The sequence below is a fragment of the Egretta garzetta genome, unplaced genomic scaffold (genome assembly GCF_000687185.1).
Source record: "Egretta garzetta isolate BGI_Z169 unplaced genomic scaffold, ASM68718v1 scaffold81, whole genome shotgun sequence".
Classification (NCBI taxonomy): Eukaryota; Metazoa; Chordata; class Aves; order Pelecaniformes; family Ardeidae; genus Egretta; species Egretta garzetta.
In genome coordinates this window covers 4653625-4680963 of record NW_009258671.1, presented here as the reverse complement: position 1 = coordinate 4680963, position 27339 = coordinate 4653625, and the positions used below count along the sequence as shown (strand labels likewise).

Genomic DNA, 27339 nt, shown 5'->3' with positions numbered 1-27339 from the left:
GAGGCGGTCCTCTCTGAACCATGAACAGAGAACAGCAATGAAAATCCTTCATAATTTCGCAGGTGATGCCTTCCAGAGAAGATCTGGGTGGTGATAATCATTTAACATGCAGTTCTGAGACATGAAGTTTACATTTCTCACAGCAAAACCCAACTACCTCCTTCTTAAATGAATACAATAATTAATAGCTCTATGAAACATACTTGCTCCAGTGAACTTTTCCCTCCAGCGTCTGCATCTCTCCCAGTATAGCAAGGAGAAGTGATGACTTGCCACAGCCAACTTGACCCACAATCATTGTCATCTGACCTATAATAATAATAATAATAATAATAATAATAATAATAACAAACACATTTTCAAAAAAGAAAAAAAACCCAATTCCACTCAAGTCCACAAGGCCCAACTAAATCTAGTTCCAGAGCACTTGAAATAGTTGGTCAAATTTGTTAGCATCTAGTACATAAATGGGCAATATTGCATGTATTCATCTATGGAAATGTACACTAACAGGCAGTACAAGTATACACGAATCTCTGAAGGAATGAGACTATTGCTTTGACAGACATTATCATACATTTTATGGGAGTGTGTTAGACTATGGAAGTTATTTAGGGTCAAATGATATCAAGTGCGAAGTGATTATTCAGACCATGGCTCCATGAAAAGTAGCCAGTCTAAAAAGTGTCTGCAACTGAAAGAAGGTACATTGCTCTTTTCTGCTTTGCTGTACTCCTCCTTCCCCCACTACCATTTTCCTACCTTCAGTCCTACTCTGGACAGGCAATGGTGCTTCTCAGATTTTCCCATTAACTAATTGAACTCACTAACTGTCCTAGCTAGTGCATGTGCCATGTAAGCTTCTCACCAGCTGGGGAGTTAATGGTCCCATTCCTTCTAAAGGAGGTAAAATCTTAGGCTGGCTCGCCCAGCTTCTAAAACCTACGGCCTTAGATTATGAACTCCTTGGAGAAATGACCTGCTGGTGCTGTACGTTGCACTGGGCCAGCACAAGGAAGTGTTGTTTATCCATGTATAGGATACCTAATGCTACAGTGAAACAAATTATATAGACTTTGGGCTTATGTATAGCACTTCGGAATTAATTAATAACAGTGTGATATCGAAGATGTGTCAACCTAACGTAATAAGCTATTTTAAAACTAAGCACTTGATAGGAAATAGAAATAAAATTTATGAATATTTCATAACATGCAATACCAACAGACAGTGCTAGGAATTTTACAGTGCTGCTGCTGCTACTACTACTACTACTACTAATAATAATAATAATAATTCTCTACTTTTCTCCCTTTCTACATAAGTCTTCCAAAACAAACCAATGCTTTGTAAACCTGTGAAACTCCTGTGAAAAAGACATTGAGGGTGCAAGAAATGACAAGTGCTCAGCTGGACAAAGAGAAATTCACTGAAAGATAAATTCATCAAGGATTTCTTGACAAACTGCATGAGGCCCAAGGAATTCTCTGAGATTAAAATAGTTGTGAACTGGGAGACTGTAATGTTGAAGAATAGTAGAAGAAGTATAATATATTACTGCAGTGTCCCTGTGCACCTGCTGGTAGCCAATGCTGGAAATAAAATACTGAATTAGTTGGACCCTTGGTTCAAACAAGTCTCGAGTTCTCCCTCTTTCTTTCTTTAATTTGTCTATTAAAAATAATAATGATTTTTTTGCAATGATCTTTTTCATATTTATTCTTACTCTTGACTTTATGCCTGCTATTATAAAATTATATACGCTATATAGGTATATAAAAACCATGTAATTTTTATTTATTTATAGTACGTTAGGTTAATGATATAGCTATATGACCAATACAGTTCATGAACTTGTATACAATTTTAACCTTCATTTTTTCTTATAAAATTCTAAATACGTGGTTTTGTGCTTCTCACAAAATCAAGAAATGGAATTAGTAGTAAGTTGGTATTACGCATTTCATGTTTAAGTTAAGTTGTGCATTTATCCTACCTGTTGGGATTCTGATGTTTATGTTGGACAATGTAGCTAAACCACTTCCCCATGAAAAGTATCCATTGGTCACCTACAAAAAAAATTACCACATGTCAGATACACAAACACATGAGGAGAAAAATATAGAATGTCTAGTTTGGATTTAAAATATGTTACTAAAATAAACCTGTGATTAATATACATGGTAAGGTATGCTTGTATGCAAAAACACCCCCAGTTAGTAAAGATTGCTGAACTCACAAAAGTTTGTGAGTAAGTTATATGCACAAATACAAACACTGTATGAAGTGCAATAAAGGGATGATCTGGAGCTGAACTCTATTTACCAAATACTTTCATTCTGTCAAGTATAAGATTAAAGACTAAGAATAATGATCACAAGACCTCACAGGTGATAATCTAAATAGCGTAGTTTATCAAGGAATGAACCGTTCCGCATATTGTGATATGTGGCCCCTTGTGGATGTATTCCCAAAGTACGAATTGAATATTCACAAGGTTTATGCTAGACGTAAGAAAAAAGTTCCCCAGTAGATCCTAGACTTTTTGTGCATACTTCTTTTGGAGTTGGCAGGGCCATGAAACATTCTTTGCACAGAGCACATATGCGGGTAAAAGTTGGCCAATGTGACTTAAAATAATGTCATAATAAATGACATGTCTGAATAAATTACATGTCACAATAAATGTCAAAATTTTTTATCTTGGTTCTAAGAGTGAAAGAGAAGCGCATGAAGGGAAAGTCTAAAAAATTTGTATTAATTTCTGCATATCAGATTATCTAGGTTTTGTTCCTTTAGATTCGTGATGCCTCTTTGTTTCCTGAGAAGATGGGGAATAGCTATAAAGAGCTGGCCTGAAGCAAATACTTCTCACTTTAAGTTTGGCTACAGTGCTAATTCATTTAAGGGCTGGTTCTTGCAATGGACAATTTGCCTTTGAAAGAACAGAAGCCATTGGGCACTATCTGGTACTGCTGCAGGAGGACCTGCTCCTTGTAAAGAATGAGACAATGTTTTCAAACCACCTTGATTGCGATATCATCTATCTCCACAGGACGTGTTTGCTTCCTTGTTGGCTGTTCGTAGCTTTCAAGCTGATACCTCAAGGGCTGCCTCCTGTTGATGGCCTTGGTGTGCTACATAGTGAAATGAAGAAAGGAGAAAAGTTGGAATTCTCAAGAGAGGACAGCATTTGGTTCCCTATAGAATAGAGAAACCTTTCCTTTTCTTCCCACCATTCTAGGTCACAAGAAGAAACCAGAAATATGTGTGATAATACAGAAACACTACTGTGATGCACATACTGTAATGTTTTAAATACCCTTAACTGAAGCACAGGAAATACCTGGTTTTTGGTTTCCCATGCATAACCATCCCAAATATCATCTCTGTCATCCTCCTTAAACCACTAGGTAAGTCTGCCCTACCTGAGGTAGCTCCAAACAAAGCTGTGTCAGTAAAAGTGTAATGGCATGCAGAGTTACCAGTTTGGTTCTTGAAAGCAGAATAGCTGGAGGAGCGAGAAGCATATCAGATTAGCTTGTGCAGAGTACTTCACTAATGCATAATAGTGATTGTGGAGCTAGCTCATTCAGAGCTACCTGGCATATTTGTAAGAGCCACTGTATTGAGCTGAATGGGCGTAATCTTAGTGATTCCTTAGTGCTGTCTACAGCAAATGATTTAACTTTTACAGACATTACTTTTACTTTTCCCTCTCCCCATCACCTAGACTTTGTCTGTTTCTGTAGGGCTGGGCAAAAGATGAACAAGAATGCTGAAACAACAATAAATGCTGAAACAATTTCATTTTTATTTCCTTTACTATAGCTGTTAAGACAGAAAAATAAGAAAAATGTTGGTTTGGGTTGGCAAACTAATTTAATTCAGCTCAATATAAAACTTATTTCGTGCTAATCCTTTCTTTTTGCTGCCATCTTCAAGTTTTAGTCACATTTCAAATGATATATTATCAGTTTGAAATAGCTGAAAAACATCAAAATGAAAAAAAATTCTTTTCCCAAATCATCTACCTTGGATTTTTTTCCCCTCAAATTTTACTCAAATTAATTATATGTTTAGCACTCCAGAAACAGCATTTTGGAATTAATTCCTATTTCACAAAGTTCGGTGTTGTTTTTCCCACCTCCAGTTCTGAATTTCCCAGAGCAGGAATTGGTTCTACCTAAAGGTGCCCAACATAGGATGGGTTGTACTGGAAATACAGTAAGAAACCCATACCCACAGGAAATACACCTGGGCCTTTTTTAAAAACTGAGAAGGATGAATTTGAACCTTGCATAAATGCGTTGGTGTGTTATGGAGTTTTTATTACTACTGGCACTTCAGCAATCCTTAATTTGGGGACCCTTCATGCTGTAGAAACACAAAGATCCTAGCATAGAAGAGGCAAAACTGGGCAGTGTGAGGGTCAGGCTAGACACCAAAACTCCTGAGCCCTATCAGCTAGTCCATTGGCCTTGTACAGGGCTATATGGCCTCTCTGCTTTGAAACTCAGTGTCATAAAACAGAACTTACAAGTCCTGTGTGCTTCTTACAGGATTCATAAGCTACAGAGCTGTCCCCACCTCTCCAGCTGTCATCTCCAATCTCATCACTCAGGAGAAACTCATTCAGCTTCTGTACACTTGAAAGAAAACAGGACAGTGAGTTAAATAAACCCAGGTTTCCATGAGTACATTTCCATTTTTGTGCAGTCCAGCCAGCAGGATGTACCAGAAGTGTTCCAAAACGAGTTAATGGGATACTAAACCCAGGTTTCCATGAGTACATTTCCATTTTTTGTGCAGTCCAGCCAGCAGGATGTATCAGAAGTGTTCCAAAACAAGTTTGGTTTCCTATTGAACAGTCGGCCATCCTGATGGCAAGTGAAAAACTATTTATGTGGAAGAAGGACAGATGAAAATAATTAAGCATCACACTGGTAGCTGGGAATGAAGAGGAGAGCTAGTCATGTGAGTGCCACTAGAGCTCTGTGGGAATGGTTTCCATCTTGGCAGGCTTCTCTCTTCTATGCCTTTCTCATGCCTACATACAGCCAAGATGCATAAATGAGTCATTCACCCACCTACATCCTCTGAAAATGCCAATGCACTAGGTGCGTCCTGAACACAGCTTTTGCATACACTGCATGCAAACAGGACTGAATACTGCACAAATCAGCACAGCCATGGCCAGCCTTGGAGAAACACAGCAACACCTCTCTTTGCCTACTTCTTAAAACTGTCCCTTGGGAAATACAGCACATGGGTTCAATTCATTCTTTGTCACAGAAGGATTTGATCCTCTTTCTGCCCCAGTTCCTTTCAGAGTGCCGTAAGCACCTGGCTCTTCATCATTCTGGGGAAGGGATGAACAAAAGCACCCCCAGGTCATGGTGAAGCCGTTACTTTGCAAAACTAAAATCAAGGTGCATTGAGCCAGAGACTGGGAAAGCAGAAGGACATATGACTTCAGATCAGTGATTTGAACATTAATCTGCAAATAGGAAAGTAGCCCTGTTTCAAAACCTGTCTGAGCATTTTGTATGAAATCATCAATACATGTTCAAGCCACAGAAATACTGGTTAGCAAGAAAGCACTGCTATTACCATTACTTCCTCCTGCCAGTATACCTGTTCCTATCTCTTTTGAAAGGAAAACTTATGTGTCTAACTCCCATATTGGAATTTCAGTCTTACATAAGTGCATCAAGCAAGAACTTATCTTCTTGTAGAAGGTAAGAAACCTCATTCTGATCACCTGCCTAAGAAGACACCAAACATTACTTTGCATTTGAACAAGGACAGGTACCCTCAAAAGCTTTCATGGTACTAGAACTACTCTACAATAAAATAGAGATTCTGACCAAAGTATAAGCACTTAATCATAACACAAACAAGTGCATACTCATATACATGTATTTGATTGATGATAGAGCCATGGAGTGGCCAAGCACGCATTCTTCATTCTTCACTTGGGGGACATGATGTTCATGGGAGAAAGATGTTAGGAAGTAAGTTTGCCAAAGGGTAAAGTTTGTTTTGGCAAATATGGTCTTTAAATAACATCCTGAGTGGTGGCCAGCAGTGCTAAGGAAAATGTACACACCATTTTGATACTAGGGCTATGCTAAACATAGTGCAGAGATTTAGAGGCTGGGATGATTTATAAAAGAGATTTGAGATTTTCCACTAATCAGAAATAATTTTCAACATAGGGAAAATCTCTCATGTGGCCCTGCTGCTGCTTTGATAAAAATAAATATGTTTGGGTTTTTTTTTTTTAAAGCGAGTGTGGTACTGGCAAATGACAGCTGTGGAGCCTGAAGTCCCCTTGACTGCCATATGTTATTATCATTACCCACCAAAAAGAGACAGTGGAAGCAGCGATGCAATACCTTGCCAATGTGCCTCCGTCTTGGCAATAAGGAACTATGTTTCTGGGTGGTAAGATTAGTTCGGTATTCACATCCTGCTAGTGCTTGGCATCTGACGTTACTGCCAGTCAGGTGTCAGTTCATGCCTCTTGGGACATCTTGGCAGTGTGTATGTCTATGTAACTGCCCCATGACCACGACTTTTTCCATACAGACCACTGACGCAACAGCCAAAAGTCTGAAATTTGACTTACTACCAACCAGCTCCCTTGAGATTAAGTGCTCTATAGCCCAGCATGAAGGAAGTTGCTTTGTCAGGCTATTTGCAGAAATAAATGCCCATAACATATAAGTTTCTGATGAAGAAACACATTTTATGAATTCCTTTTTTTTTTTTTTTTAAATCTTTTCCACTTCATGCCAGCTTCCTTGCTGTCCTGCCATGTAGATTCCTAAGCCTCACGGACTTAACTCCCACATGCCCGCTGAACTGTCAAACTTGGCAAAATTATAAGAAGAATGGAACATTTCTTTGTCTCTGCACCATGCAGTAAAAGGAAATGGTTACTCTGATTTCTCTCACATTTTTAAACATCAGAGTCCCACCTCTAAATCCTCTTCCCTGTGAGCAGGCAGGAACAAACTTTTTTTCTCCAGCACCTTCCCTGTTCCATCACCAAACATAGGTGTTCAAGAGCTGGAGAAACTAGAAGGGCCCCTTACCTTATGATAGCCTTGACTGCAAAACGAACCACAGTGGAGAGCAGGAACAGGGGTGTGACAAGGATGTGGAACAGCGACAGTGATGCAAAGGCCTGGGCGGGCTGCAGAGGCTTGTCATTGGTATATGCGTAAGTCACAAAGGTCTGTCACATCAGGAGAAGAGCATGTCAGTATAAAGACTCTTGAAAAAGATGTACAAGGACAGCAAGAATAATATTTTCCTCCACTAAGGCCAATAGCTATATACCTCAATTTATTGGAAATCCCAGTAAACTGAAGAGAAAGGTGTCTTCTATTAAAGTGAAAAATATTTTTAAAACTTGCTAATGATTTCAAGAGTTTTAAACACTTAAGAATGAAAAAATTTTCTTTGTGGAATCAAAGTATTTAGTTTTGTAAAGTTTTGTTATTGATTTCAGGGTTTGGAAGAAACACACAACCCAGAAATTCAGTACAAATCTAATAAATCTTACGGATTTTTTCATAGATGCGGAACTATGGTCATATTTCATCCAATTCTGGTACACACTGTCAGTATACTCTGAGCAATGCCCTCAGAATTTGGTCTATGAAGACTCAATACTGACCAGCATGGCATAGTTCCTCTAGTGCATTAGGCTGAGATTTAAACCTGGCCAGAGGACAAGCAAAATTTGTTTCTCCTTAAACTGCAGAGTACCCTTTCTTGAAAGCTGAAATGGTGGCTTATAATGCATTTTGAAACAGGAATTATTTTTGCTGCTAGAAAATAGAAAAGCAAAGCCACGCAAAAACCCTTCAAAATGAGAGCTTCTCAAAATGGGTCTTCTTTCAAGTTGCAATGATTATTTTTGTTCTTTCTTATAGTAATTTTTTTTTTTTACCCAGTCCAAACCACAGCTAGTGAAGTACCAGCTCAGGGAATGGGCACTTCCAGTGTCTTGCTATCCTACAGTTAGCAGGAGCTCATTAACTCATCTGCAAGTTTTATGAGGAATATGGTCTACAGTCTACAATGGTGTCCTTTCTTTCTTTCTCTCCCTCTCTTGCCCTCTCCCTTTTTATAAGGAAAAGTGAAAAAACCCCATTTCTTACTGCAAGAACAGCTGCTATTGGTATGGCCGCATTCATAAAAACTGTGAAAGAGAAATAAAATAGGCATCAGATTATAAGAAACAAGAAAAAACAGTTTTACAATTAGTTGTATGGCACTAGAAGAATCCAATTTTTTCCAGTTCCAGTAATTAAAACTCCCAAAGGAAAATTCCTCTGCAGGAAGAAATTGCCTTCCATGACAGAGAGAGATCTTAAACACAAGAACAAATAAGCCAAGGAATTGTCTCATTGTCTCACTTTCTCAACTGTCTCAATTGTCTCATCTCTATGCTTTAGTGAACTGGGATAAAAAGTTTTATGTGCACAATTATTACGCAACACAACCAAAACATTACCCTCTCAGCTCTTGTACATTACAGGAAGTACAGTTTCTTTCAGACACTAATTTATCTTTGCTGTAATTGGAGCTGCTGTTATCTGGAGCCTCCTTACTATAAAGCCACTCATAACTGTAATGTCATAATGAAGGTGACAGAAAACTTATAACAAAAAAAAAAAAACCAACAAGAAATGCTCTATATTTTCAAGTTTCTGTGTTATATAGTTGTCATGCCTTTTACTTGTAATTACATCCCACACACACAGAAAAAGTGTCATAGGAACAGCTGTATCTCGCTTTAGCTGAAGTCCGGAGGAATGCTGACATGAACAGGATCCTCTTCTGAGAGCTAAAAACATAGTTACTTACTGGAAAGAGAAGTATGAAGTGCAAAGGTTTTGAGACTGGTCAGTTCCTTCATTCTCGTTTCTTCCACACTAGTACAAAATATGTGCTCCCAGGCATACAGCTTTAATAACTTAATGCCTTTTAGTATCTCATTGGTTTTCTTTAATCTCTCAGTAGAATAGTCCTTCATTTCAAAAGAAAACAAGGATAAGAAATTGATAATTGTTTTTAGTTTTAATGAGAATGTTCTTTTCCTTTCAATTCTGTTGTAAAATTCATTAAAGATTTGGGGGTTTGGGAGATTTTGTACAGGCTTTCAGTTGTCATACTGAGTAAAGCAATATACAGTTCAATGGTTTTTTGAAGATATGAAAGTGCTTACAATCATGAGGGGAAATTAAGTGACACTGCTCCGAGAAGAAAAATAAAACAAAACATCCAAATCCTTCAAATAGAGGATGAAACTCAGAGAGATGGATTACCAGGTCAATGGTGGCCAGAACAATAGACAGATGACTACATGTGTGTAATTGCTGATACAAGATTTATTCTGGGATTCATGCATAATGGCAATGAAACTAGGCAAGATGTTTACTGATACGTTTAACTAATTGCCCCTCACCAGAAAACAGTAATCATAAGTTTTGTAAAATCATAATCCAAAAGATGTTACGAGTCAGATGGACTCAGAAAAGAGCAAAAAGAAAGATTCAGACTATTCTGAAATTATGCAAAGATAAATCCTCTGCTGATACAAATTGGCACAACTCAACAGGATTGAAGTGTGCTGAAGATTAGATCCACGCACGTATAATTTACTTACTGAATATTAAGATAACAAGGATCTTTAAATATTTGAAGACTCAAACATCAAAGGCTGATTAAAAAAGTTCAAGGATCATGAGAATAAAGTTAAAAATTAGACAAAGTATCAGAAAACATTTCTAATTGGTGAACTAAATTAGACATCAAAATAAACTTACAGCACTGAAGAACCTACAATAGATACTAATCCAGCAATGCCACTTGACTTTTAGGGAATACCAAAGTTTGGGGTGAGAACATAAAGTCTCTAGCCATTTCAGAAGGGGTTGTACACATTCTTTAATACTGTCCTCCTATAATTTGTCAGTCATTTGTACTGTTTGTTAACGTCCCATAAAATACAATATCTGAAGGTAGGAATAACATGCTTTCATAGAATCAAATTCAGATGAAACCAAGCTAGCTGGGTGAAACTCTACAGAGAAGGCAGGTCAAAGCCCAGATACTTTTTTCAGATTCTTGTCTGACAAGATCGAGATACTGAGCCACAGAAAAACAGAAAGGGAGGGACGATGGAATTAAGGGACAGCTTGCCCAGACCTCTGCAATGAAGGTTCACTGGCAACAAGGACCCCTGGTTCCCTGTTTGCACTTCTGGATTGCAAATGTCACTGAAACGATTTACTTACCAGAGTGCTCTTCTGAGCCTCAGCCAACTTTGTAGCTATGAAGTACTGTATCGGAGCTAACAGTACAATGACAGCGGCACCGACCAAGGCACTGACTCCAAGTAAATTATAGAGTAGGATCACACCCATTATTATCTATGAAGAAAAGAGCAACACAGAAAAAAAGGAGATTTCAATATGGCAGAATGATAGCAAGAAAAAAAAATGTTCTTCTAATAAACAGTTAAATGGTTTGTAGGAATCAGCTGAGCCCGTACTTCAAAGGTCACGTTCGGAAAGTGTGGGAAATGAACCCAGAAGCCTTTATTTTTGACATTAACTGCGTAGTTTGCGTTAGTGCCTGGTGCTCCTAATTCCAGATTAGGTTTCCACAGAACTAAAGACACACTGAAATGATGATGCTTGCCCCAAGGCTCTTTACAGAACCACTGGCCTGAAGTCTTATTTACACTAGGCCTCCTTACATCACTCTGGCGGTATTCAGAGGTCTTAGGACAGTCATGAATCAAAATTGCATTCTGTCATAGCGGTCCTCTTGCAACGGCAGGCAGAGGCACATCTAAGACAGGCACTGACGCATGACACAGATGTGCTGGGAGTGACACAAACCTGAGCTTGTGCATCAATACCAAGTAGCTCTGTAGGAAAGTACCAAGATGCTACCTTAGCATTACAAAGAGTTCAGGAACAATTCCCGCAAAGGTTTACCAGGAAAAGGCTCTGATGCAACTACCATGATCTGGTTCCTGTGTTAACACAAGCTCTACTACGTAAGTATTTTCATAAACAGCTCCACTTTATGGTACAGAGACATCCGCAGTAACAGGACATACAGAAGTAGTTCCTTACTTTGTATTTTTGCAATCTCTTCAATGAGTCATCTGTGTCTTTAAATCTGCCTTCTTATTATACAGTATCAGAAATAAGAATCAGTGGAGCTTAACATTTTGAAAGCATTATTTAGCTTTTCAGGCTTCTTTAATGTAAATTAGCATACCTAGGTGCCATTTTCTTAGCAGAATAATATGAGGTGACAGGTAGCAATTTGTACTTGAAGTGACCTGAAGCCCTTACTGGGGGCCTGATACTGTAATGAGTTTTTGTTCTTGATAACAGGCCATAATTGGTAGATACACAACATATTTTCTAAGACTCACCGCAACCTCCAGCCGGCTATGGCTACATTGGCTCGCACTGGAAGGATAAATGTTCAGTATTTGATACAAGTTGGTCTGCTCGAAGAGGGAGCAGCCTCGACAATCTTGGGACATCCCTGGAAGCTCAAGTCCTTTGCATAAGGCAAGACAGGGCAGTCTCACCACTTTTTCCAGAGTAGTATAGTTATAATCCAGCTTATAGCTACCAAGGGTTAGTTTTTTCCCTCTTTTTTTTCCAAAAAGCTAATCAGGCAGAAAGACATGTTACCACAACAGCAGTGTCATTGGTATCAGTTGCATAACACTTTGAGAAGGAAATAGTAAGTATTCTCCTTTCAATTTTACGGTTGGATCAGAGGTGCAAGGTAATTGTTATGAGCTAAGGAGCAGAAGGAGCCCTCTATAGCTTGGGCCACAGGTGCTCACTCGCCAAGTTCCTCAGCAGGGGCAGATTCATGGGTGATGCTATGCTCGTTCCTGGACAAAACTATGGTGAAGCTATCCCTGTGTTCCCTGTCTCCTGATAGCCTGAAGGTGAACTACAGAAGCCAGCAAAATCATCAGAAGCTTCCTCAAACCAGCCTTTTACAGCAGTGGTGAGGAAAGCCATTACATTTCTACAGTGTCTGAGACAGACACTTTAGTAAAGAGAAAAATGAGTGGTGAATTTAGGCTACATAAAAGTATACACTAGCCACAGGAAATCAGGCCATCTGTTCATTTAATAACTTTCAAAGTATTAACAGCAGCACTTCCAAATAATCCTGGATATGAAACAGTGATTTAAAATGAAGCCCTCTGTACTATTTGTAACTTCAGTTGCCAAGCAAACTTTTTTGTCTTTTCCTCCAAAAATTATTTTACGACTTTCTAAACTCTACCCCATCCTAAAATAGACACATAAAACCAATATTTTTTTCCATTATTAGTAGTAATATTGCTGACTGTTATGATAGATTACTGATATTGTTCCAGGAATTTCAGCAAAACAGATATGTTATAAGAGTGGCTTCTATCCCTTTTTAAACTTGTTTAATGTCGGCAGGATCACCTGTAGGTAAGGACCATGCCAGCCTCACCCGAAGCTAAAATTTTGAAGGTGCTACAGGAATCCAAGCTTTATGGAAAATCAGCATGGCTTAGGTCATTAAGTTGTTTCACACTTTTGAAGATTTCTTTCAGGCTAATAATTTTTACCTTTCCTTCCTACAGATTTGCCTATGATCTCTCCCAGCCTTGTTAAGAACCAGATGTTTACAGTAACCAAGCTTCTTTAGATGAAAGCTCCTCTGAGCATTCTGAGCAGCACGCTGTCGGTGCTGCTGTCAGTCACTGAGAAGGATTCAATTGCTTTTTGCTTCTGCCACAAAACGCAGTTACAAATGGACACTGCAAATGCAGTACTTGGCGCTGGTCAGATGCCTGTGCTGCTGCTGTGTGGCAGAAATAAAAGCAATGACTTGTGTCAGTAGTGGAAGAAATATGAGCAGGCAAAGGATGGCAGGTCATCATTCCTAAAGTCACAGACCATATCCATGACATGGAAATCCTGCTCAAAAAAATCCTCCCTCTTTGCCAGCCCTTGGAGAGACAGCCTCCCAGCCCTTGGAGGAGACGATGGGCCAGGTTTCTGCTCATAGTCCTCCTGGCAAATGAGTGTGAAGTCCAGGTTCCCCTCTGGATTTTGTAGTGGTCTCACAGACATATACTCTTTTCAACCAGGTTGGAGGATATCTGAAATCAGGCCCTTACTTTGATGCTCTACCTGAACAGGCATTGCCCACAGATTGGGGCACAGGAACAAGAACCACATTAATTGATTTGTTTCTATGGCAACCAAGTTATTGATTTGTCCCAGTGTCATCTCTCCCATGGACAAGTTGGATGTGGAAAGCCTCAGGATCTTATTATATATCATTGCCTGTGGGAAAGGAATAAAATGGAAGATATGAAAATGATATCATTATAAAACAACAGTAGCAGCAGGACGTTTCAAACAGCAGTATCAGCCTTTGATAGCCTTTTTCCCACTCTCCCACCTGAGACTGGGTGAGAGATGGAGACAGGGTGAGAGAAAGCATGAGAGAACTGGCTTTAAAAAAAACTCCAATTCCTCTTAAAAGGTTTGTTGCTTAATGCAGCTCTAAAATAGAATGAAATGACAGCAAAACATCAAAATTTAGGAGATTGGGCAAAGGTCTTTTTAAATAAACGTTTCATAGTATCATAGGATCATAGAATACCAGGTTGGAAGGGACCTCAAGGATCACCTGGTCCAACCTTTCTGGGCAAGAGCACAGTCTAAACAAGATGGCCCAGCACCCTGTCCAGCTGCGTCTTGAAAGTGTCCAGTGTGGCAGAGTCAACCACTCCCCTGAGGAGATTATTCCAATGGTTGACTGTTCTCATTGTGAAAAATTTTCCTCTCATGTCCAATCAGAATCTTCTCAGGATTAACTGGTGCCCATTACCCCTTATCTTTTCCATGTGACTCCTCGTGAAAAGGGAGTCTCCATCTTCTTTGTAGCCACCCTTTAAATACTGGTACACAGTGATGAGATCACCTCTGAGACTCCTTTTCTCAAGGCTGAGCCTCCTCACATTTGGTGACCCTGCTTTTCTGTGACACTGTCTGTCAAAGAGATCCTTGTTTCTGAAAACATAGTTAAACTCATGCTATGATGTTCTGATCAGGGTGGGTATGTATTCTTCTGGGTTTCTTTCCTTTACCTGGCCATCTGTTTCCATAAGATTTGTAGGAGCTTAACAAGGTTTAAAATCAGGGCTTATATCTACCAGAACTTTACAGACAAATATTCTGAGCCCAGTTCACAGTTATGACCAAATATCAAATGCTGCAGCTTCAAGGAAGTTTCTAAAATAATTTGTGCTCTTTGCCCTGTTCTGTCCATGAGCAAGGTAGATCCTTGTAGAATTAATCAGAAGTGCCTACAGACTGTGGTGAATTATATCAGTTGCATATGGTCCTAGGAGTCCCCATTTTGGCAAGTGAGACTCGCAAAAGCACAAGGAAGTAATCAGGTACTCTTTCTTCACCAAGTCCGTACCATCTATCCTGGGAGAAGGCAGAAAATGTTTGAACCAGCTACATCAATCACGATGGGCACAAAACCCAGGAGCTTCCAAGCCGAGATGATATTCCTGTTGTTAGTTACACCTGGGCAAAACCTCAGTTCCAGCTTCTGTTTTTGCACACAGCGCTACTGCTGTCTGTGGAGCTTGGTTTGCAGAGATCCCTGCTACAAACCCACCCACGTTCTGAGCTGGAGCTGCTGGCTCCAGTTCATAAACACAACTTTCACAGAGGGTTAATGGATGCTGGTTTTAGAGACACAGTTTTGGAGATGAATCACTCCTGTCCCATCCCGCAGGGCTCTGTGCAAAAGGGCATAAATATTCAGAATCACCACTCAAGGACAGTGTTCCTGTAAAACATAGCTCAGCCAAAGATACTCTGCAGATGACTGTTCACAGTCAGCAGAAGTAACCTCATAAGCAAATGAACAAAACAGATGCAGAGCCAAAATGATACTGCTTATCTCCATATACCTGACATCATCTGCAAAGAGATGTTCTCACATGCACAGACTGAGCATTAGACTTCTACATGTTAGTATGATGTGTTTAGTTTTTTAGCAAAAGTGATTCTAGCACCAGTTTGGCTGTGTCAGTGATATTACTTTTTCCAGTTTTCTGTATAAAAACACAGTGCATATCTTCTCTCAAACAACAGCTAACTGAGTCTTCAGATAAAGAACAAGACAAATGAAAGCACGAAGCTGGAGCTATTATTAGTGACTTTCTTGGCAGATCACGGGAACGTCTTTGCTCACCAACAGAGCACCTCGCAGGTTGATGCCAGTTTCTGTAGTCACATAGTAGGATGCCTGCAGGAATGTCCTCTGCAAGATAAGGGCCAGGAAGAGAAGAACTGCCAAAACATAAACATTCCTGAGGAATTCCTCTGAGGAAAGATATGAATTTGATGGATCCTTCACCTGAAAAGAAAGGAGAAAATTATGAAAGTGGCGTAGGAGGGATTGTATATTCTTGAGAGACTGGAAACAAGGAAATTCAGTCATTGTATTAGAATAAAAAATATTGATGGTGTTATGGAAAAGTTATGGAAATTAGATTTCTCACTGTCCTGTGCATCAAAATCATTTGGATACAAATCAAATACTCTGCTCATGTTCCAAAGACTTAGGATCTTAACTCCTAGCCGTTCTGAAATTAATTGCTTTCATCAGAAAATGTCAACGAGATCACCATATTTACCTTCGTTTTAGTTTCTCCATCAAATTCTGATGATTTGTACAATGGAAATCCTACTCAGTAGAAAACTAAGCTCATTCCACCTGCACTGTGAAGAAGCTGCAAGAAAGTATTTTTTATTTTATGGGATTAGTTGCTTATGTTGCATTTGTATAGTATGGAAACAATTCCTCCCAGAAGTATAGTCTATGATGCCTGTGAATTCTGAATAAAATAAAAATATATATGCCAGTATCACCCACAAAATGAGGTTTAAATGCCTCCACAGGGGAAAAAAAAAGTCTTGTTTAAATAACTTTATTTGTTTTCCTTTCCAGTTTTTATGTTCACTGTGCTGCTCTGTTTCAGGCAGAAAAGGAAACAAATATACCAAAATACTGCAAGGAAGGCTGTTCCTTTGGTATTTCCGATCCAGCTGGAAGCAGGATGTACTGAAACTCTTACAAAAAAAAAAAAAAAAAAAAAAAAGAAGAAGGAAAAAGCCTGATCTACTGAAATACCCAGCCTGATTCTGAGATGAAAGGTTTGGGAAATACTGGAAAGTCAGCCACATACCTACCCCCCTTGAAGATTCCTTCACCGTTCTGGATTACTGCCATCCACCACGAGTCTGCAGGCAGGAGAGAGGTGCTCCGAGCAGGCTCACCTCACGGCAGTGACCCCAGCCTCTCCACACCACATACTTGTCCTGCTGCCATGGGCAGCTGATACCCAAAAGGTGTCTATAAGCACCTAACAAGGTGTTTCAAAAGGTCCAATGTCTGTAAGACACCTTAAACCCCATTGAAATAATAGGACTAAGTTGCTCAACCAGCCCAAGACTCTGAAATTAGGGTTGCTTAAGCGCACGACTGGTCAGATAAATGTTACTTGAAGACTCTTCTCTTAACGTTCTGCTGCATGTAACTTCCCTACATGTACACAGTGGGGATATCAATAATAAAACAGCAGTTGCAGATACCTTTATCGATGCGCATAGAGTTCTCAGGAATTAAGGGGGAATAAGCATAAAATGCAATTAATTCACATTCATTGAAACTAGACACAATTTAAAGGAGAAACACATAATAACAAGAACAACCAAGAGAAAGTTTATCAAAACCCATAAATTAAAAGCAAATGTATTCTGAAATGTATCCAAGAGAAATAGTGACTGTCACCAAGCCAGGCTCTTGGAGCGGTTTCAAGTTCTCCAATGATTTTAATCTTCCCTTCAGCCAGTGTTGATTAAAACTTTAAAAACCCCACAACTAAAACCACTACACTGGAGAGTATAAAAGATAAAGGAAGCAGACAAGGTACAGATTCCTAAATTTGAGATCCAGAAATGATATTTTTTAAGCTAAAATACCTTGTTTGTTTAGCATGCCAAACCCCCCCATTTTTGACGCAAAATGTGCACTTTGCCTTTTAATTCTGTGGCTCAAATCCAGCACATAGAGGTTGAAGGATGATAAAGAATTTTATTTGATAAGCTGCACAGCTAAACTCTCCTTCTTCAGTGCAATGGCTGAATGAGAGTCTAAAGCCAAATTCAGACCATCACTCAAGAAAATGAATGTTGGGAGTGAGCAGCCAAGGAGAAGATGTTTGGATAGTGATGATAGTCAAATGTTTTATCTGGAGGGGAAAATGTTATTCCATTACATACCTATCTGCTCATTCAAATACAAAACTCACTGCATAAAGTGTTTCTGTATCAGAAGACAGATGTAGGAAAATTTCTTCATCGTGTCTTCTCTGTTGTCAGCTAGTAAAATAATTTTACCTGTACTAGGTACTAATAAATTCTTTTTCTTATGATAGGAAATGTTCTGCATCAGAGGCTTGCTCAGTGCTTAGAGGTGGTTTTGGGAAGTTCAGTCTCAGTGAAACTTGAAATGAGCTGTGAACCAGCATCTTTTGTGCATCCCCAGTATCAAGAATGCCATTGAATAAAGTGAATGCTTTTCAATTTCTCACATGCACCAATGGATTTCATCACAGCAATAAGCAGCATAACAACAGGGAGTGACACTCAGCTTCCCAGTGGAAAACAGATTTCAGAGAGCTCAAACCTGTCAACAAACTACAAATGGACAGAATTTAAGCAAAATTCCTAGACTCATCCTTGCTGGATGCATCACTGAGGCACCACCAGCAGGTGTCCCGTGTGAAATGAGGAGGCACAGTTGAAGAGAGACACAAAAGCTGTTCCTTCTCCCCAGAACTGCAGGGATGACTCTACCAAGAGGCAGACAGCTGGGCAGCTGGGGGAAGCCTGCTCTGCCTGTGTTGCATTCATACGAAAAACTTCCACTACTCAGGTTTATAACTTGACCACCTCTCACAAAACCCCTCAATTTGCTTGAAAGAAACAATGAAATAACACAATGGTGATCATAGACATATAAAAGCATGCAGCCAGATGTATTAAATACCTGACATGAATCTAGAACTAATATCAAAGTTTTCCAGTCCATGCTGGTTACCTTTTCTGTTGTATTTGTATTATTGGTTGTATTCTGGAAGCCCTGGACAATGCCAGAAATGCATAATGGCCCAGCAAAACCCAGCAAGTCAGCCAAGTAACGGAACGTGCTGCTGAGAAGAATTGGTCGTCCAAAAGCACTGTACATGGCTAACCATATGGAGGGACTCCGATTGGGTTGATCCGCTACCTTTTTCTGGAAAACAGAGAAACGTGTATCAATGCACCAAGAAGAGACCTCCCTGGCCGCATATGGCAACTTCCGTTTTGTTCCTGTCTGGATGCCCAAATGGTTCCTGAAGGGTGCTTTGGAGTAGATGAGGTAGCAAACATGCTGTAGATATCAACAGATTTCAGACATTCATCACAGCAAATTCAGATTCTGCCTCCTCTTGGTAACGGTGGTTCCTCACCTCTAAATCCTAACACTTTTCTGAACCTGTGAACACAGGAATGCAAACACAGATTAATCGTACGGGTACGTAGCCATTGCTCCTTGTCACATGTGTGCTCAGGAAAAGGTCTGACCTTTCAAGCCCTTGCTCATGAGAGTTATCTTGACTTTCACAGTAGCTGTGAAACCACTTGATCCAGTAAAGGCTTCTGATGTGAGAAAGAGATTGAAGGAAAAAACATGGACAGACACCTATAAGAATATAGTTTAATTTAATTTATCTGGATTTTTTCTCTCTTGGATACCTACCAGAAAGAGACACTTAGGCCAATCGCTAATTACTGGGCTCAAAAAGGTGAAAGTAACAGGCTATGTTAAGAGGTAAGATTAAATCAACTAAGGCTTCTTTCTAGCCTTCGGTTCTGTGAATCTATGCAGTATTACAACTCTTGCCCTAAAACATGAACCAGCGGATATCTCTGACTAGATAGTGAGAGGAGTTCTGTTGCTTCTGAGGTCCTTTCAATCTAAAGAAGAAAGAGTTTTACTAAACAGATCCATGGTCTGCAGAGTGCTTCCTTGTGCTGCAGGCAGCAGCTTTTGACACTTTAAAAAAGCATCTGTCATTTTTCAAGTAGCACAGATGCCTGGAAGTTGTAACCCAAGCCAAGCCCTCTTGAGTGTTCTCAGAGACATTTTAAGTACAGCCCAGTAATAACAATCCCCTGCCCCAGCAAATTAACCAAAGAAAAACAGGTATGCCTGTACCCTGCCTGGCTGCCTCATGTCTTTTTTCCTCTTTTCTTGGTTTTTCCTTTTATGCCACTTCAACAGTGATATAGAATATGTGCATGATGCTAAAAATGTACAAATATACAGGAGGGCCAGAGAGCTGCTTACTGGCTTCTAGAGATTGGGCCAGGCTGGTCATACCCAATGCCAAGAACCTTAGTACAGAGAAATAAGCAGCACGGGGACAAATTAGAGCTAGCATTTTGGGAAGTGGTAAGAATGAAACTGCTGCTTCTGATGAGGGGAAGAGCACAAGGACCTCATGCGAGTTTCCCAGACAAAAGGCTCTGAATTTGTTGCCTAATGGGTTTTGAGTGAGACTGCACTACAGGGGCTACTGTCATCCCCCTCAAATAAATGATCTGCACTTCACCAGCTTGATAGGAGCTAAGCTAACTTATTAGGAAAACACCTCTGACATCTTTTGGCAAAAATTGCACATACTGTTCTGGGCATTCAGTTAATGGTAAATTTGGTAAAATGCAATGGTAAAACCCTATTTCTTTAATACAATTTTACTGTTTCAATAGCCATTTTAATTACTACTACAATTCGCATAATAGTCATCACTATATGGAATCTACTTTTCATTGGAAAAAAGTACTGATTAAATTAAATTAAATTATCTAATAATCTCTATTGCTAGATACTATTGTTTCTTCTTTTTTTAATCAGCACTTCAAATTAGCTGAAGTATCTAATGTGGAGGGGAGAGAAAGAAGAGTGGATTTTTCTTCTAATCTGAAGCTTTTTTCCAGAATGGTTCTTGAGGCCCAGTGTTATGGGCTTGCAGTATAGTATGATGCATGTGCCAATCCTATCCTTTATTTAGGTGCTGAAGGATCATAGAATCATGGAATCATTAAGATTGAAAAGACCTCCAAGGTCATCAAGTCTAGCCGTCAACCCAACACTGCCATGCCTACTGAACCATGTCCTGAAGTGCCATGTCCACACGTTTTTGAACACCTCCAGGGATGGTGGTGCCACCATATCTCTGGGCAGCCTGTTCCAATGTTTGACCACTCTTTCAGTACAGAATTTTTTCCTAATATCCAATCTAAACCTCCCCTGGCACAACCTGAGGCCATTTCCTCTCATCCTATCATGTGTTACTTGGGAGAAGAGACCAACACCCACCTCGCTACAGCCTCCTTTCAGGCAGTTGTAGAGAGCAATAAGGTCTCCCCTCAGCTTCCTCTGCTTCAGACTAAACAACCCCAGTTCCCTCAGACACTCCTCATAAGACTTGTGCTTCTTTGCCCTCCTCTGGACATGCTCCAGCAACTCAACGTCTTTCTTGTAGTGAGGGGCCCAAAAACCAAACACAGTATTCAAGGTGCAGCCTCACCAGGGGCACGATCACTTCCCTGCTCCTGCTGGCCACGCTATTCCCAATACAAGCCAGGATACTGTTGGCCTTCTTGGCCACCTGGGCACACTGCTGGCTCATAGTCAGTCGCCTGTCATCCAACACTCCCAGGTCCTTTTCCACCGGGCAGCTTTCCAGCCACTCTTCCCCAAGCCCGTAGCATTGCATGGGGTGGTTGTGACCTAAGGGCGGGACTCGGCACTTGGCCTTGTTGAACCTCATACAGTTGGCCTCAGCCCATTGATCCAGCCTGTCCAGACCCCTCTGCAGAGCCTTCCTACCCTCAAGCAGATCAATACTTCAGCCCAGTTTGGTGTCATCTGCAAAGTTACTGAAGGTGCGCTCGACCCCCTCATCCAGATCATTGATAAAGCTATTAAACAAGAACTGAGCCCTGGGGATCACCCCTTGTGACTGGCCTCCAACTGGATTTAACTCCATTCACCACAACTCTCTGGGCTCGGCCATCCAGTCTAAGCCATTATTCACCACAACCCTCTGGGCTCGGCCATCCAGTCTAAGCCACAAGCTGCCAAATGATGATCTGTCAATCACCGCTCATTACAGCTCTCTGATGACCACTAACATGTTTCAGTAAATCCACAATTGAAAGTTTGGCCAATGTCATAAGAATTAACTAAAAAGCTCTGTCTGGGCATTCTGCATCACAAAAATGTTATTACCATGATGATTATTTTCTGCAATTTCCAAGTCCCTTTACGTCTGGCTTGAGAAGCCATCTGAAGCCAAGAGCTTCTCCTCCTGGGCATGGGAGGTTGGAAGGATATACTTTCCTTTTGGAAGGTGAGAAAAAGAATCTTAAAACATAATGTTAAAAATGATCCAGTTACAGAAAAGGAGGGGAGCTGTACTAAAGACAGGGAAGAGTTGCAGCGACACAAATGTGAACTTAATCAGTTTAGACAACTATGCATCTCAGTGCCTTGTTTAAATTTGCAAGGATTATTTTTGTTGGTATGGTTGATAGCATTTGTTGTGGTGTGAATTACTAGGCTGGACCACTGTTCTTACCTGTGGCACTTGCTAGGTTTTTCTTGTCTTTGTCACCTCCTTTTTAAATTACTGTAGTTTTCTCTCCCTTGGGCACTCAACAGTTGAAATAAGGGCAGTGAGACAGCTCTTGCTAGTAAATCAAACCACCTGTAAGCTATGCCTCAGTCAATATAGAAATCTGGCTCTTCCCTTAGTTAGACAGTGTCAGCCTGAATGCTGAAGGGCAATGCTCCAAACCTGTGATTTCTAGCTATCTAACAGACTTTCTTTCCTCCTTTTTTTGCCATAACAGGTAAGATCCACAGTGGCACATGAATAGCAGGTATAGTAAATTCTCCTGGTCCTTGACTTTAAAAATTGCATTTTCTATTACACCATCCCAAAAGTAAAACTTTCTATTGACTGTCAGAGCAAATTACACAGGATTTTGGTTGATGGGGTAAACCAAATGTAGTATCAATGCGCTAAATCTATTTTGGGATATATGATGTATGATGCAATAGTATGTGGTTTGAGACATCTAGACCACTTGTACAGAAACCAACACAATACAAAGCTAAATAACTGGTGACCAACATTCTAATTGGCTATTGGCCTGGTAGTTGCTACTGCAAAAGGCATTCTGACTCTTACAATAAGATACAGGTCATTTGTTCCTGGTTTTGTAGATAGTTTGTGATTGGCAACATAGCATAACACAGCATATCATAAGAAAACAACATAGTATATGTTCTTTCAGTTAGAAGCCACTGTAAAACTACAGGTAAAAGGAGCTCTTTTGATAATTAAGCTTACTTATATATGTTCTTTGATTTTTTTCCTAAACAAAGTGTTGCCAAAAAACCACATTGCAATTGGCTTTCCTTATCTCATTATTTCCTGCCATCAATAAATATTCTAAAATATGGACATGCTGTATTTTCTTGCTTTTCTGGATAGTCTCCTATAGAAATAAAATACCATGTAGCATGCAAGTGATATTAAAATTAAATTACTTGATGCTTTGAAAAAAGTACTTATAACTAAAGAATTTTGAGCAGTGAGTAGTCCACTGACATCAAAGAAAACAAGAAAAGGTTCCACCCAGTGTTCACAGACTTCATGGTTACTCAAGTAGCAATATGATATTCTAGCAGAATATAGCAGCCATAAAAAGTTAATTCAGACCCTCTGGTTTACACTCCTGCATGCTTGGACACAGGTTTGGAAAATAGTGAATTTGAGAAAACAGTCATCAAAATTTAACCCGACTCATTTCCCTCATGCTGTTATGTGGTAGACAACCTCATCTGGTTTCAATTTTCATAGCATACAGAAGGGACAGCAGGACAACGTCAGGTGAGCTATCTCAACAGCACTTTACAGAATTTTCATGGTCATGTTCAGCATCTTTCATCAAGGTGTGATAAGAAGGGTTTGGAAAGGAACAGAAGTCTTCTTTCTACAGAGCCATGGAGCACAGCTGAGATCAGTTATCCCCAGGCACAAGCAGGGGTAACCCCACTTAATCCAGAGGGTGCTGGGGGGCTCCCCGCACCAGCTGTAGAAGATTAGTGTGAAATACACTCTGGCAAGAGAGACAGTGACATATTGTCTCTTCCAGACGGCAGACCATGCTTCAACTTGAAGAATTTTCCTAATTCTGTGGCTGTTTTCTGGCCCAGCCATGCACAAACCAACGCATTTTTCTGTGGGAGTGAACCGCAGCAAGTTCCACTGCTTGGCCCTTTGGATTGGTTTTAGCCCTTTGGTTTACTTTAACTTTATCTATGAAGTATCAGTTTACTTTAGGGTTACAGCCTGTTTTCAAATATTAGCGCAAATGTGCTAGAGGCTGTGGTAATCTCAAGACTTTGAACAATTACAGAAACCGAAAAATCTGATGTAAGCCAGCTTTATAAACGTAGGTGCGTGGAACTGCATGGGTACATTTATGCAAATCTTCACACATGCGTGATGCTATGCACCGAATGTTTGTGTTCCTGCACATGAGCAATAGCACACTTGCCTTCTGGCATCTGAGCTGCATATTTGTGCAGGCACACACAGTATCTGCAGAAGTAAACGAACTACAGACAAATGCTTGCACCCAGCCACCGTGCCTGTCTTTAGGAATGGCACAAAGACTCAGATTCTTGGGGCATGTAGGTACCTAAGACTATTTGGTCTCTTTAAGCAAGATTTAGGCACCAGATGATTCTTTAAGGAGCTGGCTTAAGGAGTGCACTTCTTTGCTGTGAAAACCTTGGTAGTTTTCTGCTTAAAGCAGCACAGTCTTGGTCTCTAGTACTGTAAGCATTGACTACAAAATAAAAAAAAAAAAAGAAGCAACCTAAATCTATGAAAATAGAAACAATTGTACGGGTTATGGTTTCATTTCAGAGGGCACAGAAAGGAGTCTGTGGCTCCATCAGTTGCTGGGAGAAGAGTTGCTCCTCCCAGCTTCCCCTCGCATGGTGGTTCTAATTTGTGCGCTGCTTGGAAACACGTTTATCTGGTGTGTGCAGGAATGGGATTTATATGCTTCTGTCCTACATGTTACATTTTCCAAAGTGGCCTCTGAATGCCTGTATTCTCTCTGTTTATGCTTGAGGATTGATAGGTATGTACAAATCAGGGAGGCAGGCTCTTGAATCCTCCCTCCTTCCTGCAAAACAAAATATTTCTTGGTTTTTTGGCAGAAATCACCAGCTTGAAGCACAAATGAAATGCCACAGTTCTGCCTAAGTGTATCCAGAAGTTTCTCTGGAAACTCCTGCCCTACCCAGTGAGTTTGCCCAACCATGGGTTTTTTACTGGGTCTGGCTGGGATGGAGTTAATTTTCTTCATAGCAGCCCATATGTTGCTGTGTTTTGAATTGGTGACTAAAACGCTGTTGACAAGACACCAGTGTTTTGGCTATTTCTCTTTCTGGAAAAAAAAGTGAAGATGAGTGTTTCCAGCTGAAACTATAGACTAATGTCTTCTAATTTAAGATGCTGTCATAAGTAGCTAAGATTTAAACAAAGCTTTCACTTTTAAAGTGAAATCTAGCAAGTGAGCAGTCTGTTATGGTTTTAGTTTCCAGTTGCACTCGATCTGGCAACTCTCCCTTGCTGTAAATTCACTTAAAACCAGACAGTAACCATTGGATCGGAACTTTCTAAGCCAAGTTTCATCTTGGAACAAACAGTCCTAAGTTAAAAATTCCTAAAACTAGGGTTTCATAAAAGCACAAAAAATTCAAAGTGACACTATACTTTCTAAGGCCAAACAGTGACATGAACATCTTTCATTACCTTTTGCTCCTCATAGGCTTCTTTGAGACAAACGTAATTTGTCAGTGCTCTCATTGCAATCGGAAGCTTTCCGATTGCCTTCAAGTCCACAGGTTTCTTGTGAGCAGATATAATAAGAGTGTTCATCCACCAGTAAGTCGCCTTTGAGAGCAAATTGACAAATGGCTGCAGAAACCTCACCCCCAGGTCCTGTAGATCCTCTGGTGGCTTTACTTTCTGAGGGTTCATGAAAAATACATACCTCTGGAGAGGAGAAAATAGAAGCATATGCTCAGGAATTATCTTATTAATTGCAATTTTTAGTAAAAATTATGTATAATACAACTACAGTGTCAAATTTGCATTTAAAGGTAATTATACATTGAATTTAAATGTAAATTTGCATGTAAAGAGGAGCATTTCCATTTTGACAGCATAACTGGCAAGAAATTGAGCAATATGGGATGTGGACACAGCTCTGTAGCCTACCAGTATTTGATTATAATTACATTTTAAATTATCACGAGTAAGAATGTATGCTAACTTATACATTTACTACATATATAGTTTATCTGCATCAACATAGGATATACTGTATACATTACATACACACACACGTACACCCTTACATGCACAAATGTGCATATGTATCTATCACCTATGCAAATATGTGTGAAACTCTCTGTCTGTTACATACACACTGGCACACACACCCCCCAAGTTCCAGGGGGCACATCAAGGACATACATTTTAAAGAGATGCCAGGTCCCATTGATTTCTATAGAATTAACCAGACGTTTATGGCTAAGCAAAACTTGGGCCTAAACTTGACATAGGCCAGAGCTACTGGGACTAAAGACCCATCTTCATCCCTGAGATACTATTGATATCTTTTCAGATCCTGATAAAGAAACCACATACCCTAACTCGAATGACATTGATCTCCACAGCCATCAGCAGCCCATAGAGAATGACCATAATTCCAGTGATGCAGAAACGCAGCTGAGAAAAAGGCACACCGTCCTGGCAGTATCTGACAAGCTTGATCGTCTTGGTGACAAAGGCCATTATCCAGTAAAGAAAGAGAGCTGTAAAACAGGTGCACATGCATAATTTAGAAAAACCAAAACCAAACTATACCAGTGCTGCAGAAGTTTTAGCTCTCTCAAACTGAAATATTCCATGGCTTAGTGCAATGCAAACATGGTGATCCTCTGTACCACCAGCCTGCAGGCTGGCACAGCGTGATGTCAGCCCAAGCCAGGAATTCAGGTTTGAGAGATTTTGCTTTGCACTTTCTTTTCCCAGGTCACTATTTTCCTTCCTGGGCCACCACCTTTCAAAGACATCCACACTGGTTGGTCTTCACACAATTACAGAAGTCCATTGAAGATAATCTGAAGGGTAAGTCTGTTATTGAAATGAAGTAAAAGTCAATTAACTTGCCAAGTATCATATTGCCTCTTTGAAAAAGCAGGGTACATTGCAGGTAAATTATTTTGAAAAAGACTTCATATAATTTAATTATATCCTGCATCCTGGTTTCTGACTGTCAATGATTAGTTCAGGTTGTTGAGTTATAGGCAATTTGGACCATATACTTCTATGAAACTTTATCCTGCGATGTCTAGTCAAATTCTTCTGGCCATCTCCTCGTTGAGACAGATATCGTGAATACCAGGTAGAAGTCTGTGAAAGGTAAACCTTCTCCCCCACCCCCTGCTTTGGGAAAAGTGAGAGGTGGCATTCATCATTAGACTGGGTAATCTCAGAATGAACTGCAGTGGATGCTGAGAAACAACAGCCATCTGCACAGGGTGGTTTGTGATCAGATGACTGTTAGAAGTGACCTTTTAAAATAGCCCTTTTGAATGAAGTCAAGTTTTTGCCTCAAAAAAATGAGCAGTGTTAAATATAAGTATAATGCTATAAATACAATAAACATACTATGCTTTTCCTTTTGTGATCATTTTTAAAAATAGTTTTCAGTGTGTACCTTATAAAAGCTGCAATAACTCCTACAATATTATGAGTTGAAAGAGCAGAGAATTATTGCTCTCTCTTTTAATATTCTCATGTGTTTCACCATCCTCTTCAATCTAAGCAAGCTGACTTTAGCTAAACTACTGCGTTTTGTAAGACAACATAAAGACCAGACTTAGACTTACCTAACAGTAACTTTGGAAAGTTAGATGTTTCAATATTATGGTAATAGACTATGGATACAGTGGCAGGCCCAAAAACCCCTATATCTCGGAGAAAAAGAA

General features: G+C 39.9%; 1 protein-coding gene across 2 annotated transcripts in view; it reads right to left on the bottom strand.

Annotated features, from left to right (window-relative positions):
- Positions 1 to 27339, bottom strand: part of ABCC9 (ATP binding cassette subfamily C member 9) — a 68155-nt gene that overhangs the window by 37129 nt on the left and 3687 nt on the right. For both annotated transcript variants that reach the window (XM_035888527.1, XM_035888528.1), the window contains exons 3-16: positions 27241 to 27339; positions 25994 to 26160; positions 25094 to 25336; positions 18244 to 18438; positions 15331 to 15495; positions 13242 to 13397; positions 10320 to 10454; positions 8887 to 9049; positions 8178 to 8218; positions 7104 to 7246; positions 4541 to 4649; positions 3027 to 3137; positions 1997 to 2069; positions 204 to 309 (exon numbers count right to left, since the gene is read on the bottom strand). The exon at positions 27241 to 27339 is cut by the window's right edge and continues 83 nt beyond it. In XM_035888527.1, the coding sequence (XP_035744420.1) occupies positions 204 to 309; positions 1997 to 2069; positions 3027 to 3137; positions 4541 to 4649; positions 7104 to 7246; positions 8178 to 8218; positions 8887 to 9049; positions 10320 to 10454; positions 13242 to 13397; positions 15331 to 15495; positions 18244 to 18438; positions 25094 to 25336; positions 25994 to 26160; positions 27241 to 27339 (1906 nt within the window). The remainder of the gene's footprint in view (positions 1 to 203; positions 310 to 1996; positions 2070 to 3026; positions 3138 to 4540; positions 4650 to 7103; positions 7247 to 8177; positions 8219 to 8886; positions 9050 to 10319; positions 10455 to 13241; positions 13398 to 15330; positions 15496 to 18243; positions 18439 to 25093; positions 25337 to 25993; positions 26161 to 27240) is intronic.